This window comes from Podarcis muralis, chromosome 8 (assembly GCF_964188315.1).
Source record: "Podarcis muralis chromosome 8, rPodMur119.hap1.1, whole genome shotgun sequence".
Taxonomy (NCBI): Eukaryota; Metazoa; Chordata; class Lepidosauria; order Squamata; family Lacertidae; genus Podarcis; species Podarcis muralis.
In genome coordinates this window covers 34,799,215-34,813,589 of record NC_135662.1, presented here as the reverse complement: position 1 = coordinate 34,813,589, position 14,375 = coordinate 34,799,215, and the positions used below count along the sequence as shown (strand labels likewise).

Here is a 14,375-nt window from a genome sequence, read left to right as displayed (position 1 = left end):
CCAAACTCTATCTATGCATTAAATGGCACTGGTAAAATCTAAACAAATTATTTACTTATTTATGAAATTGATATCCCACCCTTCCTCCCAAAGGAGACCAGGGCAGCAAATGTGTGATGAAACGAGTGATATTTAAAACAATTCCAATACAGCTGAAGACTGGGAAAGATCTCAATTTAAAATGCTTCTTTAAGAAAGGAAAGACAAAATAAAAGGGGAAAAAACAGCAGCTGTCAAAGAGGAAATAGTAGGTGCCACAACATTAAAGGTCCAATTGTTACGCTGTGTAGAACAGATATCCTGATGAGATGGTACCTGTTGGAGGCCCTCACCTGCAGAGTGCAGTGACTGATTAGGCATATATAGGATAATATTATTTTGCCAGGTATTCTGGACCTAAGCTGTACAGTGGTACCTTGGGATGCGAATGGGATCCATTCCGGAGCCCCGTTCGTATCTTGTATAGAATGTAAGACGTGACAGCACATCTGTGTGGGTCACGTTTCGCTGCTTCCGCACATGTGTGTTACGTCATTTTGACCGTCTGCGCATGCACAAGCAGCGAAACCCGGAAGTAACGCACTCCGTTACTTCCGGGTCGCCGCAGAGCGCAACCCAAAAATACTTATCCTGAAGCATATTTACCCCGAGGTATGACTGTATAGGGCTTTATGCATCAAAACTAAAACCTTGAATGTAGCCCTGCAGCTACTTGGTAGCCAATGCAATTCTTTCAACAGTGGGTTGTGTTTGGCTACATCCTGTCCCAGTAACCATACAGTATTTTGCACCAGCTGCAGCTAGCAGTCTTAAAAGGCAGCACTCCTCGCCACTGAGGTCACCTGGACCTCTGGCAATGAAGATGGATCCAGGAGCACCCCCAGACTACTAGGCTGCTCTTTCAGGGGACCTACAACAGGCAATTGACCAATTATCTGGATTTGGGAGCCACTCACAGTGCCTTTGTCTCACCAGGATTCAGAGTTAGTTTATTGGCCCTCATCCATCCCACCACTGAACCCAGACACCAGTCCAGGGCTTGCCTGGCATCTCCTGGTTCAGATGCTACAGAGAAGTAAAGCTGGATATCATCAGCACACCTCAATCCTCATTTCCTACGGACCACTCCCAATGGCTTCATATGGATGTTAAACAGCATTGGGGACAGGATTATACCCTGCAGCAGCCCACATCACAACTACCAGGGAGCCAAAAGACCATCACCACTGTAACGCAATGCCTCCAATACCAATCCCACTGTTGGCTCAGAAGGATGCTATGATCAATGGTTTCAAAAGCAACTGAGAGACCTATGAAGAATAACAGGGTCACATTCCCCTGTCCTTTCCCCAATAAACATTATTTATCAGGATGACCAAGAAAATTTTACCTTTGTACAGTTGGCTAGGTTCTACACAAACACACATGCTCAATTAAGAGCTCACTATTAAGCTCATTATTAAGAGTCCAAGAACACATTCCAGTTAAACAAAAACACTCAAAGAGAGAGTGGAAAAAAGCTGGTGAGGGGTGTGGCATGGGAAGAGTGCCAAGGACCCAATAGAGAGGTTTGGAAGTCTGCATTTGGCCCCCATGCATGCGTTTCCCCACCTCTGTTCTATTGGTACAAAATTTAATGTTGGTAAATATAGCATATTTCAATCATAAGCACTGATTCAATTTTGTGTGTTTTACTGTAGCCACAATAAATACTCATCTGTCAGATTTATTACCATTTACTGCAACATTACAGAGCACACCATTATGCTCAGCAAGGAAATTGGCAAATATACAGTGAGAAATCAAACTTTGGCTACTGAATGTGTTTAAGCTGAGTTTTATTAAACTCTCCTAGAAATAGAATTAAAGCTACATTTCAGATTACAATACAGACAAGATACAATCTGTATTGAGAACAAAAAAAATTGTAACGTTGATAATAAACTATTACTATAAATGGCTACAACACTGAATTGTGGATGCCACATTACATTTGCATCTGATGGCTTGTTCATGTACATGGGCTTTCAGGAGCCACCAACTACTTCAGCCCACTGTGCTACCCCCTTGCCTTCCCCTACAATTCACATTCAGTGCTGCAGCTGGATGTGTAAGAAGGAAAATTGTTCCTTCTTACAAGCATAGACTATTTTGGATCCATCTTTTGCCAACTCAATAAAATGTTTTTGTTACTTATATTCTTATCTTAAAAGTTTTGCTCTGCTTTACACAGAAGACACGTTCAAAGACAAAAAGCAACCTCTAATGTAGCATTTTATACAACACTGCATCAAATTTAAGCACCCCGAGTTTTGCAAGCACCAGTTATAAAAACATATCCCCAGGAGAATGTTGTCACAATTTCACAGTAATAGATATATAGCAAAGCAACAAGAGTAACTCTAACCTCTGTCACCAGTCAGCAGACCATGGACTGTATGTCATGTCTTCCAGGGTGGGGCCAGCCCTGCCGACCCTTAAGGCAAGGTGAGACAACTGCCTCAGGTGGCAGGATCCACAAGGGGCAGCAGATTTGGCCGCCAACAAATACATTGCCTGCTGCTGCTGCTGCAACACACTCCTTGGGAGGCCAGATCTGCTGCGTTCTTGGCAGGCTCCCCACCCCATGCCCCCTATACAGTGGACTCTTGGCAAATAGGAGGTGATTCTGGTCTCTTCTCACACTTGGGAGGAAATGACAGGCACTGCCCTCTGGGGTCTCCTGGGATCCGCACCTGCCCAGTGTGATTCAGAGAAGGAGCCCTGTCCTCCACAACAGACTTTGATTCCAGTTTCAACTGTCAAGTAATGTTGATTTGATTCCCTGCCTTGCTCCCAATGTACATCTTTATTCCCTGCTTGTTCCTGGTGTAGATCTTCATTCACACAAAATGTCTTGGGCAGCCCTATTCCAAGGAGATCATCATGACAAGTGAGAGTAACCAACTTGGTGCCTTCTACTAACTAGTGAAATAACAGCTGTTCCAATGCTCCCCCCCCTTCCTTTTTCCTTTTGTCTTGCGCCTCTTGAGATTGTGAGCTAGTAGACAGGAGTCTTATACTTTTATTATCTTAACATACAAAGTGCTTAAAATGTTAAGTGTTAATATTAATAATTTTAACCATGGCATCTAAGCCTGTTACCAAAATTTTGGAAATTCAAATGAGAGTGGAACCAGGGAAGGCACTGATACTAAAAGCATTTTAGTATCAGATATAAGGAAAGAATGCCAGAGTGTTTGTGCACTAACTGTTCACCACAGTGTTGCATCTAAGTTGACCCCAAACAGATAATGAACTCAATTACAAATAAGATGTTCCTACAAAAACTTACTTGGGATTTTTAAAAGGTCTGAATTTCAGAGTCATTGTTTTAAATATTTTGCTTTTTCCACTGATTATTTGCTTATTCCACTGCTTGGTTTCAAAAGTCAGAATGTTCTTTTTCTCCCTGTGTTTGAGCTCTTCAAACAGCAGTGCTTCACGAAGGATATGCTTTCTCAAGTTCAAGGACCACTTCCATTTACATACTTAGCTAAAACTGATCAGTGTACTACTACTGCCTAGTAAGACTCATTGTCCCAGGACAAATCACTCACTCTGCTAGCATCGCCCTCAGCAATTGGTAATTAGAGCAAATTACGTGGTGCATGTTTAAGTAGTATCATTTAATCAGGTTGTCCCACTCATTAGCAGTAAAATATACTACACCACCTATGTTTATTGTCTAGACATAGCCAGGTCATCTAATTTTCCTTTTATTGTTTTAAAACAACCTACATGTCTTTTACCTCAGTTTTTGGGAGGTTTTCATTCCAGTGCACTTTCTATATGACAAATACCTCCTTCTAATAAGATATTCTGGGCAGGTCCTGCTGAGAGTTCCCCTCACTGAAGTTAAGGATATCTATGAGTAGAAAGTGGGGGCCTTTAAAAGTCACTGCCCCAAGATACGAAGTATACCAGAAAAAAAACTGTTATGCCCATCTCTCCTGGCTTAATAAAAAGTTTTGCATATATTTGCATAGATTTCTGAATTGGCAACAGTAGTGCTGCTGTTGGCATCTATGTTTCTTTCTGCTACTCTTTAAGTTTAGAAGTGTTATCCTTTTTTAATTGTTAGCTCTCTAAAGTTTGAGAGTTAGTGTACTTGAGGACTGGAAGGGAATTTGCCTCCTGTAAAAGACAGTAGCAGATCCCACCACCCAAGTGAAGAAGTATTGGCCTATGACAGACTAATCCAGCTGCTTCAACAGTCAGTTCCAGGACAGATGATTGAGCTGCATAGTAGCACTTGTCGGAACACCAGCGAGCTAGGAGGATTTGCATAAACCTTTGCCCTGCTCTAGTAACTATTCTACCATTACCTATTTAAATAGTGAGAATTCCAGGTTCCCAATAGTAGAGAACCCAGCTTCCATTCAGAATACTTTCAATTCCCATGACCGTTTAAAAAAAAAAAAGTTTGAACTGCAGGGAAGACAAAGACAAAGGGAATTTTAAAAAACTTAAATGGTAAATCCTGGAAAAAAACAACGACAGCAAACCAGACCAACACAATTATTCCTCCAACTTGTTTACTTTTCCAGAGTGAAGGAGGGAAAATTCCCAAGATAGAGGACCTTAGAATGAGAGGACAGAATTAAATATCTATCCAGGATATAATTTTGCACAAGCTGTATCTAAATAGCTCAGATAATTGGGGGGGGGGGGCCGGGAATGGATTATAGCCAACTAAATCATATTCGGAGTAGATCCACTGAAACCTGCTGAGTTAAGTAACCTAAATCCATTTGATTCAATGAATAGACTGAGTATGAATAGGACTTGGTATCACCCTATATATCTAGCACAGAAGGAACAGAGAAAATGTTTTTTAAAAAACAAGAAATAACTGAAATACCAAGCAGTAGCAAGAGAATGGGCACTTTCCTTGGTAACAGATGCAACCTCAAGGAAAGGATAACTCAGGATGTCTATTACAGTATACAGTTTTCCTTTTGGAATATCAAGTGAATAAATTGGGAGAGAGTGGGTACTTCCTTTAAATAATTTTTATTACATTTTAAAAGGTTGTACAAGATTCTGCAAAATACCATGCTATCAAACAGAAGAGAGGGTATTTAATAAGCTAACTAACGATCTCAGCAAAACTGTTAGTAGACCGCTTAAAGCAGTGTTTCCCAACCGGTGTTCCGCGGCACACTAATGTGCCGCGAGCTGTTGCCTGGTGTGCCGCGAGCGAGTCCAAAAAAGGTTGGGAAACACTGGTTTCTCTTTCAAAAAGGAAACGTGGGTTAAAGCGGCGCCGCCGCCTCCCACTCACTTTCCTGCTCTGGCTTCCCTAACAGTTTTCCGAGTTGCGTCACTGGATCCAGCCCCCTTTTCCACATGTGACACGGGAAAGGCAAAGGCCTTTGAGGCACCAGTGCGAGAGGCTGCAGCCTGGGAATTCCCTCGCCCTGCCCAAGGGAAAGGCAATGGCCGGCCCCACCAGGGAAGCACAGGAACTCTGGGCTCGCTTTCATTCGGCCCGCCTGGCTGGGCCCTTCTTTGCTCCTCCCTACCACAGAGACGAAACCGCTTCTCGCTCGGTATTCGGGCCAGCCATAGAGGTGCCGAGGGGCAGAGCGCCCGGGCCAATGGCGCTGTCTTATTGACCGGAACTTCCGAGGTGAGCGTGCGGTTGGCCGCTCTAGGCTTTCCCCGCCCCTTCTCTCTCGGCGGCGCGTGGACTTGCGAGGAGAAGCCGGAAGCCGCGGGACTCGGGGCCACTCGGGTCTCCGTCTCCCTCGCCTGCCTCCTCTCCATGGCACCGGGCAGCGGGGGACCCGCCAGTCCCCGGAGCCGCTTCCGCAGCGGGACGGCAGCAGCGGCGCCGGCGGAGCGGAGGCGGCGCCGAGGAGAGCGGTGACGCCGCCTCTGCCGCTCCCGCCGCTGCGCCTCCTCAGGCCCGACCTGGGCGCCCTCCGCCATGGGCTCCCTCTTCCGCAGCGAGGCGATGTGCCTGGCGCAGCTCTTCCTCCAGGCGGGCTCGGCCTACGAGTGTCTCAGCGCCCTGGGCGAGCGCGGCCTCGCCCACTTCCGAGACGTGAGTTGAGACGCGCCTGCATTTGGTGCTTCATGGAATTGATACGCTGCTTGATTGTCGGGTGGGGGGGGCGTGCCGAGAAGGAACCCTTCAAAGCGGTTTACAAAAAAACAGAACAATGAAATTATCACTTTTTTAAAACAACTATAACTTTCTCTTCTTCCCCAACCCTTGTCTTTGGAGGAGTCCCTCAGTCCCTCGCTTTGCTGCCTCCTCCCCCCCCCCCACCCCTAAAGCTTGGAGGTTCCCCGGCAAGGGGGAGGGGAAAAAATTGAAAGTTACACTTTCGTGCGTCCCTCCCGGCGTGACGCTGCGCGCTGACGTCACGGGGCTGTAATGGTGGTGTGCCTCGAGATTTTTTTCATCAAACAAGTGTGCCTTTGCCCAAAAAAGGTTGGGAAACACTGGCTTAAAGTAGCATGTGCCCATTTGTTTACTTATACCAGGGATTATGTCCTGTGAAAAATAATTAAACTGCAACTGAGTAGCTATCAACTGTTAGATATAGCGTAAGGTATGTATTTCTTTTAAAGCATTCACAAATTACATTTATTCCACAACAGATTATTGACTAAATAAAATTTAGACGTAAGGGCTTACTTAGGACTTCTTCAGACAATACTTACTCCTCAACTTGCACATGTAGTGATAAATAAAATTTAATCATAATGGCTATACTATAGATCCAAAAAACAGAAGGACAGCAGCATCAAAAACTGAAAGAGAATGGAAGCAAACTGGACTCCAAAGAAGGATCTATACAGATTATCCAATCATGCAATAAATGTGTGAGAGACTGAACACCAACAAATGCAGAATAAAATCAGTATTTAACAATGCCATTCTATGATATGTTAGATATCTTTTTTAAAAAATGAGTCAGCATTCAAAGTGGATAGATTGAAGACCATTAACTTGCACTTATCTTTTATAATTGATCAATATAACAATACATTATCATAGAATTTTAGAGTTGGAAGGGACCCAGAGGGTCAGCTAGTCCAACCCCTCAATGCATGAATCTCAGCTACATCATACATGACACATGACCATCAAACCTCTAAGGAAGGAGAGTCCACCACCTCTCATGGGAGTTTCTTCCACTGTTGAATAGCACCCCATTTGTCCCTTTTTTCCCCAGGATGACAAGGAACTATTAGTGATCACTCTTTGGTTTCAGTCTGTCAACCAGCTACAAATCCACCTAACAGTTACCTTGTCCAATCCACATTTTACCAGCTTCTCCACAAGAATACCATGAGGGGCTTTGTCAAATGCCTAACTGAAATCAAGATACACTATGTCCACAACATTCCCCTGATCCACCCAGCTTGGAATGCTATCAAAACAAGAAATGGCATGACTTGTTTTTGAGAAACCCATGCTGGATCTTGGTAATCACAACATCCTTTTCTAAGTGCTCACAGACCAACTGTTTCATTATCTGTTCTACAAACTTTCCTGGTATCAATGTCAAGCTCACCACTGGTTGGTACCTGGGTCTCCCCACCCCACCCCCCGCTACCCAAAGAGACAATGCACATGTTTTTGTAAACTAAGAAATTGTTAATAAAAATTATATTTAAAAAGATGGGGACAACATTTGCCTATCTCCAATCTGCAGGGACCTCACCTGTTGTCCAAGAATTCTCCAAGATTATAGACAGTTATGCAGTTATGCATTTATAGCAGTTATGACTTGCATTATGTTCTTTCCTCATTCTACCTGCTTTGAACGCCAATGTTTTTACGAGAGTTATCTAGGTATTTCATAGAATAGCATTTGCATTTAGTCTGCGTTTTTTAAAATCTACAGTTGCCCCCAAGTTATTTATCAAAATTTCATCGGCATTTTGGACCAATAGATTCTCTATTATACACTGGTTTCAGATTAACTTCTCTGTTTCTCTGAACTAGAGACTGCATAGTCCAACTGATACAGGCTCTCCCAGTTAACACAGAAGTGGAAGAGTCAGGCAAGCCCTATGACCCATTTCTGATTTCACTGTTAGTATAACTTTGAGAAAGAATTCTGACTGAACAAATCCTTAGTTAAACTGGAGTATATAAACTATCTCTATTTATTTAGTTGCAATTTATTACCCACCCTTTATCATAAGCTCCAGGGCAGGGTACAAACAATTCCACAATACAGTTTAAAACTTTCTATGTTATCTCCTGACACATATAAATTAAATAGGCTGCTGTGCAATATACCTCCACAGTCACTAAAGATAAGTAGAACAAGGAAAGTTGCTTTTGCCACACAATTAACAATCCCCTCATGGGCTATGTAGTCTGGATGGAAAGGAAAAGTTTTTTAAATGACTTTCAAACATCAGTACCATCACAAAATAGAACACCTAAGTCAATTATAATTGGAGTAGGCAACTGGTGACCTGCAAGCTCATTCCCTTGAAGCTATATGAGCCCAGCCCAGCCCCAAATCCCAAGGCCCCCTTTTATTAAGCACTAAAAACTTACTCCTATGGGGCTATTTAAACAGCCTCTTTGCCACTGTGAGCAGCAACAGAGGCTTTGGTAGAGCTCTTCTGCATATGAGTTTAAACCTCTATTTGACTATATCTAAACTCAGACACAAAACAGAAGTTCTGGGAGAAAACTCTTAACAGGGACATCCAACCAAATCATACTCAGAAAAGATTTGCTTTCAGTGGATCTACTCTGACTTAAGGACCACCCTTCAGCTCACACAGAAGGAAGTTGGTGGGCTAAAGATCCCTTTGCATACATCGCAATACACAAGGGGGTTATCAGCAAGCTAAACCAATGTTGCTGCCCCTTCAAACTTTTGTGTAATTCATAGTGTAGCCCCAATAAAATATCATAAAATAATGATATATAATTCTGTTAATAAAATAACTGGATTTGATGTTAGTCTCTGTCTAAGAAAATCCATAATTTTCCCTTGTATCATATAATATATAATGACTATGGAATGGTTTAATCCCCCCTTTATAATGTGATTTATCTCCATAAACTTTAACTTCAAAATTAAAAGATAGTAAATGACTATTAGTGCTAAAGATCTGATACTCATTGATATTACATGTACATATTTAATTAATAGTACATAAGGCTACTGAATTTTATCCAAATAGCTCAAAATAACTCTGTGAAAGAGTATATAATAATCCAAGTAGAAGCTAACTGGTTTACATTGAATGGTAAGGAAAAGCTGACTCCACAAATGTAAACACCAGGAGATCCATGGAAGCATAGGCACCAACAATTACATTCCTTTTAAAAGGAGAATGAGCAGAAACACCAATGGCTGCAGTGCAGCTGAAAACTAGCTATGTCTGATGAAGGTATCCCATATGGAGTCCTGGAAAGAGCAGCTAATTTTCCAAGGCTGGACTGTAAAGCGCAAAGAGTGACAAAGATAAATGCATGGACACAAATGGACATATTATTCTACTTGTGAGAATGATTAAAATGAGAGATGCTCAGAAAGGCTACAATAATATACAGGTAACAAATGTGTAACTTACTGATGGACATCAATTTCTACTACTGTTAGGAAATTTAACAGTTCAGCAATAGCAACTTCATGATCCAATGATCTCAAAGCTAAAATCCTATTAACAAGTCCCTGCCAAACATAAATAAGCCAACGACCTAAGCAAAAATTGTTGCTTTTTTGTTTTGTTTTTTTAAGAGGCACAAAACACTGATTACATATTATGCTGGAATTTTCTCCAACGTTTACTTAATATTTATAGCAAGCAATTTAAATGTTTTTAATTGAAACTCCTCCCACTCATCCATTTCCCATCAGTCACCATTGTGCTATTTCAAGATTGCTATCACATAACAATATTCAGTTTACAGTTTAAGCTGAAACTTTCCTATACAAATATTTGCTTGGATGAGTCATTCAAGTTCAACTTTAAGAAAACAAATTCTTAATCTCATATGTGCCAAGTTTCTGCTAGTCTCCTTGTGCATTTGAAATAAGAAACACGGCTACAAGAACTAACCTTTAAAGCAAGCAAAGGTTGTTACTACTCAAATATATCAGCCTTAATACATAAAATGTGCAATATGAAATGTTGAAATATAAAATTTTCTCTAATATTTGCACCCACCCCAATGCCTTCATCGCTTCTCTGTTAAATCTGCATTGCTGGGGAGCCTGTGATCTCCTATTTTGTGATACCCTTTACCTTATGCATTTGCTCAGTGCCCGAATGTGTGAAATTTGTGCTAAACAATATTGAAATACTTAGAGCCAAACAGCAAGCAACAGCAACACACGTTGTGAAAAGCTGAAGAGGGAGGAATAAAAGCCAGAAAGGTTTTAAAATGCAGTAGTGTACACCATCTAATTAACAGCAGACAGCCACACGTATATACATACATCTGGGTGTTGAAACAAACAACCACACTTACCTAGCATGCGAATGTACAATGCAGTTTGATCAGAACTGTCATAGGATATTGCCCCACGTCTCTGGAAACAAAAAACAGAAAAATAATTATTTCTGAAATTAGGCTTTGGATGGTTTACCTCCATTAATCATGTTTAAAGGAGTGGGTCAGCAGACTGCACGATCCCACCGCCACCCCCACACACACCTTAATCATGGTTAGAGGCTTATTTGCTCCAATCTGCCTTTCTTTAAGTATGTTTTTAGACTGCTGGTTCTTGAGACTTAGTGCTTACTTATGCTTCTGGATTCTTATGTTTTTAACCACTGATATGTTTCTAGAATGTGATCACATAGTTGTTATGCTCTAAAAGATGTGAGATAGTGATAGTGAGATATTTATATCTTATTCACTATTTGCTTTATCAGTGCAACTGATGAAGATGGAGGACCAAATATTTTGCTATAAGAATTTAAAATTGGTTATAGTCACTTTAAAAAATATATTGTTTCAGTGATTAGCAGCATGCTACCAGGATCCCAAACAAATCTATCTGAAGTGCTGTTTGATGCTTTCATTACTATCTGTATAACTACAGTTGTACCTTGGTTCTCGAACGACTTGCAACTTGAACGTTTTGACACCCAAACGCCGCAAACCCAGTAGTGTTCCAGTTTGCGAACATTATTTGGAACCTGAACATCTGACGTACCTTACACAGCTGCCAACTGAGTGCAGTAAGCTCCTGCAGCCAAGCAGAAGCTGCGCCTTGGTTTTCAAACATTTTTGGAAGTTGAACAGATTTCCAGAATGGATTCCGTTCAAGTACTAAGGTATGACTGTACTGGTAATAAAAGAAATTGAGGTTTAGCCTGCTTTGGACAGAGTCCACTCTCTTTGATCAAGTTTGATCAAGTTTGCAGTATGGCAGTAGTTCCAGATTGGTAATCCGCGGACCCCAGGAGGTCTGTGGCACCATTCACCTGAAGAAAACTATCAAAATTTTCAAAAGTAGGGGGTCCATGGCTTGGCTTTTTAAAAATAGGGGGTCTGCAGTACTTAGCTAATTGGGAACGACTGTAGTACAGTGGTACCTCGGGTTACAAACTTAATTCGTTCTGGAGGTCCGTTCTTAACCTGAGGAATGTTTTCGCTAATGGGGCCTCCTGCTGCCATCGCGCCACTGCCACGCAATTTCTGTTCTCATCCTGGGGCAAAGTTCTCAACCCAAGGTACTACTTCCGGGTTAGCTGAATTTGTAACCTGAGGTGTCTGTAACCCAAGGTACCACTGTATAGGGTTACTTTTGGCTGGCACTGTTTGCAGAGGTTCCAGTGGCAGTGCTAATTAGGAGTGCTTTTTACCAGAGCTAGTCAGTTATCCATGCTAGATACTTGAAGCATACTTCTCCCAACCTACCTCCCATCTATAGGACACTAACATGGTTACCCATACACTTGTTAGTCAATTACAGTTAATGTCAGCACTGATGTAGCCGTTAACCATGGCTACAGCAAGAGGGAGAGGTCAGTGTTCTATTGTGCAAGTTCACACAGAACCCAATCTTTACAACCTCTGTCCTTCTGAACTGCTTTGAACTATTTTGTATGGGAAAGTAGAATATAAGTAATAATAATCCCTTAACTATGGTTAATGGTTGGAGAAAATTAAAGTCTACATCACCCAAAGAGACCTTTAAACACTAGGAATGTAATCCTACTACAGTTATTCATGTAGTGAATGCAAGACATTAATTTGCATTTTACATGCAGAGAATTAGCTGAATGACAATCATCATCCATTCTCACCTGTTCTCTTGGTAACCATTTTCCACATATAAAGAATAAGTATTCGTTTTAGTCATTTTTTCCCAGTGAGCTTATATAAAAAGAATGCTGGCATGACAGAACTAAAGCTTGAGTCTAGATTTTAATTAAAGGTTTACTTTAAAGCCCCTCTTTAAAAACCGGAGTGCTATGTACATTCAAGTCTCCTACTGCTAGCTATGGAAGAGTGACCTCCAAATGTGTATAGGAAGCTTTCTTCCTCCCAAGCCCACAATAGTGAAGTCCATCCGGCATATACAGGATGGGCTCACGACTAACAGCAATGATTGTATAAGGAGATTGCACTAGAGCACTATTAACCTGCTCTATACGCAAAACGCTTATCACTGTAATATGCCACTAAACTGTGCCAATTTAAAGTGCTTGTGATTACCATTATAGCCCTTACCCTAAAGCAGGTTACCTAAAGGACCTCCTGGATTTGAATCTGCCTGTACCTGAACACCTGTGTCTAAATTCCCGTTGTGGTGCTGAAGTAGGCATATGTACCAGAGCTTTCCAGCAAAGATGACACAAATATGGAATCAAACTCCATGTTATAGGAAAGTCCCATTCTTAGCTAAGAACCAATCATAAATAAGCATCTTTAAAATATACTGTACAGTGGTACCTCGGGTTAAGAACTTAATTCGTTCTGGAGGTCTGTTCTTAACCTGAAACTGTTCTTAACCTGAAGCACCACTTCAGCTAATGGGGCCTCCTGCTGCCGCTGCATCCCTGCTGCACAATTTCTGTTCTCATCCTGAAGCAAAGTTCTTAACCCAAGGTAATATTTATGGGTTAGCGGAGTCTGTAACTTGAAGCGTATGTAACCCAAGGTACCACTGTACTAGTAACCTGGCATTTCTCTAAGCCAACTGCTTTCTATCCTCTCTCTTTCCCTTGGCTCCTGCTTCCTTCTCCCCATTCCTTGGGACCATTGTACATGTCTGTGGCTACAGCTACATCTCTTTAACTGTTTTCCGTATTTCCCCAAAGTCCATCTCTTTGGCTATATTAGTAAGATGCTGGCCAAGTTCACCAAGATTTGTGTCCCAGCTTCACAAAACTTAAACTGTGACATAGTTGTGTTTCTAGATCTGAAGAAGCCAACCTAGTGTCCTCTAGATGTTGTTGAAGTACAACTCCAACTATTCCCGACTATTGGCCTTGCTGGCTGAGACTGATGTGACATGGAATCCAACAACATCTAAAGAGCGCTAGGTTGGCTAGCCTGGACAGCAGCACTACTGTCTTTGCTCACCTCTGTATGCCTGCATTAAGACACGTGCCGCCACTTCCGCGCATGTGCGTGACGTCACTTTGAGCGTCTGCGCATGCGCAAGTGGCGAAACCCAGAAGTAACGTGCTCTGTTACTTCCGGGTTGCCGCGGAGCACAACTCGAACGCGCTCAACCCGAAGCACATTCAACTCGAGGTATGACTGTAATGCAAAGCATGACCAAGAGTCAGGAATAGCAACTAGACAATTAGGCAACTTTGAGACCCAGGTTATGTGAAAAGTAGAGTATAATAATAAGAGGCCCACAGATTACTCAACACTAGCTTAGAAAATACAGACATAAGTATTTGCAATACTGGGCATTTTTTTTGAACACCGGGATTTGATTACAAGCAACATATATCTAGTCTTTAATTTGTTTAAACTAAATTGCTTCAAACAGAGTGCTATCTGCACTAGTACAAAATGAAAGCACAAATGTTCCAGCTTCCACTGTTTTTATTAAACGGCCTCAGCCCGGTATATCTGAAGGAGTGTCTCCACCCCCATCATTCAGCTGAGACACTGAGGTCCAGCACCGAGGGCCTTCTGGCAGTTCCCTCACTGCGAGAAGTGAGATTACAGGGAACCAGGCAAAGGGCCTTCTCGGTAGTGGCGCCTGTCCTGTGGAACGCCCTCTCATCAGATGTCAAGGGATGTCAAGGAAATAAACAACTATCCAACTTTTAGAAGACATCTGAAGGCAGCCCTGTTTAGGGAAGTTTTTAATGTTTGAAGTTTTATTCTGTTTGTTGTTGTTATTATTATTATTATACATATT

At 41.9% G+C, this 14,375-nt stretch overlaps 1 protein-coding gene across 2 annotated transcripts in view; it reads right to left on the bottom strand.

Annotated features, from left to right (window-relative positions):
• Positions 1–14,375, bottom strand: part of PDE7A (phosphodiesterase 7A) — a 51,008-nt gene that overhangs the window by 27,563 nt on the left and 9,070 nt on the right. For both annotated transcript variants that reach the window (XM_077932966.1, XM_077932967.1), the window contains exon 2: positions 10,508–10,568. In XM_077932966.1, coding sequence (XP_077789092.1) covers positions 10,508–10,568 — 61 coding nt within the window. The remainder of the gene's footprint in view (positions 1–10,507; positions 10,569–14,375) is intronic.